Source organism: Takifugu rubripes, chromosome 17, assembly GCF_901000725.2.
Source record: "Takifugu rubripes chromosome 17, fTakRub1.2, whole genome shotgun sequence".
NCBI lineage: Eukaryota > Metazoa > Chordata > Actinopteri > Tetraodontiformes > Tetraodontidae > Takifugu > Takifugu rubripes.
The window spans coordinates 2,695,293-2,699,393 of record NC_042301.1 but is presented as its reverse complement, the minus strand read 5'-3'; the positions used below and the strand labels follow the sequence as shown (position 1 = coordinate 2,699,393).

The window sequence follows — 4,101 nt, the reverse complement described above, 5'->3', positions numbered from 1 at the left end:
CGGGTTCCCGAGGCTGCACTGCGCAGCGGTTGTGCGCATACCCGGATAAATATGACCCCACATGGTGAATCCAATGGCGGCGTGGGGATGTGTCAAGTTCTCGGAGACGGGGTGACATTCACCGGAAATTACGCATTCTTACTTCAAAAAGTTACTTATAAACTCTTCAGCTATCGGAAAATTTTGCTTGGTTTGACATCAAAACGCAAGATAAAGTAACATATTATACTTCTCAGGCCCACAGTGCTTAGTATTTCCATGATTTTCTTCAACCACCGTCGGCAAAAGCCTTTATTTTTTAAGGACGACAACGGAAGTAGTTTCCAACTTTCCTATATTGACACGTTAGCGTTTCAGCGAAGTTGTTCCAAAGGCCTCGTAGACGAGCAGGTAACTCGTAATTGTTAGTACATAAACATGGTATTTGTAGAATTTGTTCTTATGGAGTTATAAATGGCGCAAGTTTTCACGTCGATGGAATCTGATCTGTTAGCCAACTTTAGCTCATTGGCTAGTTTAGTGTTAGCCAACTGAATGGAGCCAGAATGGGAACGAAGATATTTTTGCTTGTTTAGTATTGAACTGAACGAAAAAGTAAATTGCACGCAGACAGTTAGCTCTTTTGAATTTGAACGTGTATAGCTTAACATCACAGTATTACTGGGAATAAATAAAAATGAAGCAACATTTAAAAGAAAAAGAAAAAAGATGTGCATCAAATAAAAAACAACTGCTGGTTATGTTGTGTCAGTCCGATGGATCAACCGGAGCAGAATGCACCGGAGGCGGCTGCAGAGAGCATAAACGTGGAGGATTCCATCTCCAACGGAGCTGCAGAAACAGGTCAACATCTCCCAGGAGCATTGGCTCAACTCACTGCATCTTACAGAGAGATTGGTGATGATGATGGCAGCTCAGAAGATGACGAGAGGTAGTAAAGGACCATGGCCACCAGTGTTCACTCTTGTGATCTAATTTCAGTAAAAGACAGCAAATTATTGAAGTTACCTGATCACCTTCCTCTTATCTACCCAGCGACAGCTCTTCTTCCTCCTCTTCATCTCTCTGTGGCCCTGCGTCTGGACCTGAGGATGATGAAGGATTTAGTCAGCCCGCTCCCATCAAATCCAGAGATGAAGTTCTACTCGAGGTCAGGCTTGTTGTGGCTTTTCTTCCAAACCGCAATTGAAATAAGACGACGACCATTTCAGTGAAATGACGCCACATTTGCTGTTCACAACCCTGGAGTTTAGGAGCTGCCTCTCGTGGAGGAACTCAGTCTGTCATTGCCAGAAGACGTAGCGCTGCAGCCTGTAGGAACAGTCTCCAGTATTATACAACAGCTTGGTAAGCATATGCATGTTCAACGTGGACCGGTTCAGACAGTTAACTGTTAAAAAGCGCCAGTGGCGACTTCCAGGGTCTCGAGTAACCTCTGTCCCCTTTTCAGTTGTCGTCCAGTCTCTGAAAGATGCTCCACCTTTGACCGACGACAGCATCCTCTTCAGATCTGATAGGGTGGCCTTGGCCAAGGTGGGCCAACCACCGCTTAAGAGATTTTGGTCCCCTTAGTTTGTATGTTCTTGGAATATCTAATGTAATCTTGTCCCGGTTCAGGTTTTTGAGGTGTTCGGTCCAGTGTCAAGTCCGTTATATATCCTACGCTTCAACTCTGCGGACCAGATACTCAGCAAGGGCCTGATGGAGGGACTGACAGTTTACTACGCACCAAGCGTGAAGGAATACACCAAATACATTCTAGTTCAAGAGCTGAAGCTGTAAGTTGAGGTGTTGCTCACCCACAAAGTGTTCTTTGTTACTAAACATGCCGTTTGAGATCTGTAGGTGACACCAGTTTAATCCGCTGGAACTATTTGCTTTCAGTCTAAAGGGATCCGATGCCTCCTGGAAGAATGACCATGAGCCGCCGTTAGAGGTAAACATGTTGATTTTTTATTAAAGCAAGTGTTGTGTTGTTTTCACTCCAAAAGGTTGTTTGAGAATCATATTTGAGGCTCCTCTGTCAGTTTCAGTGAAGCCGCTCTTTCTCAAGCGTCTCGTTTTCATATTATCTATAATGTGACCCAATTAAAATATGTCATGACTGACGATTATTGTGCTCATGGGATAGATCTGAGTATCACGATCAGCAGTCTGATAGTAGCCCGAATTGTCTGGGAATGAAACCGACTCTCTTTCCTTCAGGCTCTGGATTACAGTGACGATGAGAAAGAACAGGAGGCTAAAAGGAAATTAAAGAACTCCCGAAAGAAGAAGGACAGCAGCAATAAAGGTGTTTAACATTCCATTCTTTTCTGCTCGTGTGTGTGTGTGTGTGTGTGTGTGTGAGTGTGAGATGCTCATCTGTTCTCTCTTCCAGATAACCCTGACCACTTTACCCAGAATACCTTGCAGCAGTTCAACAGCAGGCCTCAGACCGCCGGACGCGGCTTCAGGCATCCAAACCCTCGGAATGAACTGTTCAGACACCTCCCCCCACCCCCACGCCCACCACCTGCCATGTACCACCCTCTTTCCTACCCTTATCCTCCTCCGCCCTCTCTCCACTTCCCACCGTCCAACTTTCCCCTCTACCCGCCCCCTCCTTCCTCTTTTTCTGGCGCTGCCTGGCCTTCAAACCCGGTCCCCTATTTTGACCTCCCCCCTCCCCCTCCTCCGCCCCCCCCTCCACAGTGACACAACACATCCAACCAACTCTTTTCAAATGCTTCCAGTTATTTTACCTGTATATAACTGTGCAATTCTTTTTTTTGTTTGTTTTCTTACAACAGGAGCTTTTGATTTGATGCTTAATCTGAATGATATTTTTGATATGCCGAAGTTTTTTTAGTTTTGTTGCATGTGTGACACTATGAGAATCACTGCTATAAACAACATTCAATGCAAAAAGAGCCCTTGTTATTTCTGACACCTCAAACCTTTTTTCTTTATACATAAAGAACGCCAATTTGGATAATTCACTACTACACTAAAAGGATTTATAAACCTTTACAGAAATTTTGAGGCATTTAATTGCCTTGAGAAAATAAGTTTGAAATTTTATGATATCAATTAGTGGGATTTCCACTTAATTTTAGCCACTAAAATACCTGAATAGCACAGATGTGTGCATGCCTGTACGTCGCTGGTCTCGACACTAGGTGGCACTATTTACACACCGATTTACGCAAACAACTCTGGCGCAACATGAACGTGTTCTTTTGCGGATTTGTGTCTCAAAATATGTTTTGGCTTCTTCCCATTACTGCTTGTTTAGTTGAAACGATCTGTCTTTGTGCCGTTATTGTAGGTGGAAAATTACCTTAGGTGTCTCTAGGTGTGTCTTAGGTGTGACACACCTGTGGCCCTGCGGCTAGAAACATGAATTATGCCCATTGTTCCATGTCCTCTGATATTAATGAGAGCGGCGGGTTGCACTGCAGCTCTGCATCAGTAGCTGTTGTTTAATGTTTACGCCTATTTTCTAGGTTTTGTCTCTTGACTCTGCAGGTTTGGGTAAGCGCAGAACCGTCTGATGTTGCTGCAGTGTAACCTTTCTACCAACAGAGACGCGCTCTTGAAATATTCACACCATTGAAATGCAATACACCCGCTGCCCATTGTGTCTTCCAAACACTTGCAAACCATCACCGTTTTCCTCTGAAACGAGGAGCCTCTGTGACCTAACGTTAACATGTCCTGCTACGAAAAGAGGTGTGTGTAAGGTAAGCGTGATTTGGACTGTGCTGGAATCTGGTCATGTGATCCCTTCAAACAAAAACATCAGGGTTTCATAACATAACTGTAATTACAGCTCATTCATGCATCAGGTTAAGTTGGTTTGGGTTACCATATAGATTATTTGGATTATTAGCAGTGTGTATTTGTTGAATATTATGTGTGTGACCTAGATACAACCAGCAGAGTAAAGTGTAAAGCCAGAGTGGGATCAAGTATACAGTGGTGAGGTTTAACACTGATTCACATCCATGTTGTTAGTGACTGGTGTTGAGTCACTTTGCCGTTTGCTGTGTTGTCATTGTGGGGCTTTTCTGAGAATAATAATCAAAGCAGCGATGGAAGGACGGATGCATCAATAAG

The 4,101-nt window shown here is 43.9% G+C and overlaps 1 protein-coding gene across 1 annotated transcript; it reads left to right on the top strand.

The window, feature by feature from the left end:
- Positions 1–289: 289 nt before the first annotated feature.
- On the top strand, positions 290–2,910 carry naf1 (nuclear assembly factor 1 homolog (S. cerevisiae)). Its single transcript, XM_011612343.2, has 9 exons — positions 290–390; positions 752–931; positions 1,036–1,150; positions 1,254–1,347; positions 1,451–1,533; positions 1,618–1,778; positions 1,885–1,936; positions 2,206–2,293; positions 2,381–2,910. The coding sequence occupies exons 2-9, from the start codon at positions 756–758 to the stop codon at positions 2,695–2,697; spliced, it is 1,086 nt and encodes a 361-aa protein (XP_011610645.2). The 5' UTR covers positions 290–390; positions 752–755; the 3' UTR covers positions 2,698–2,910.
- Positions 2,911–4,101: the final 1,191 nt, after the last annotated feature.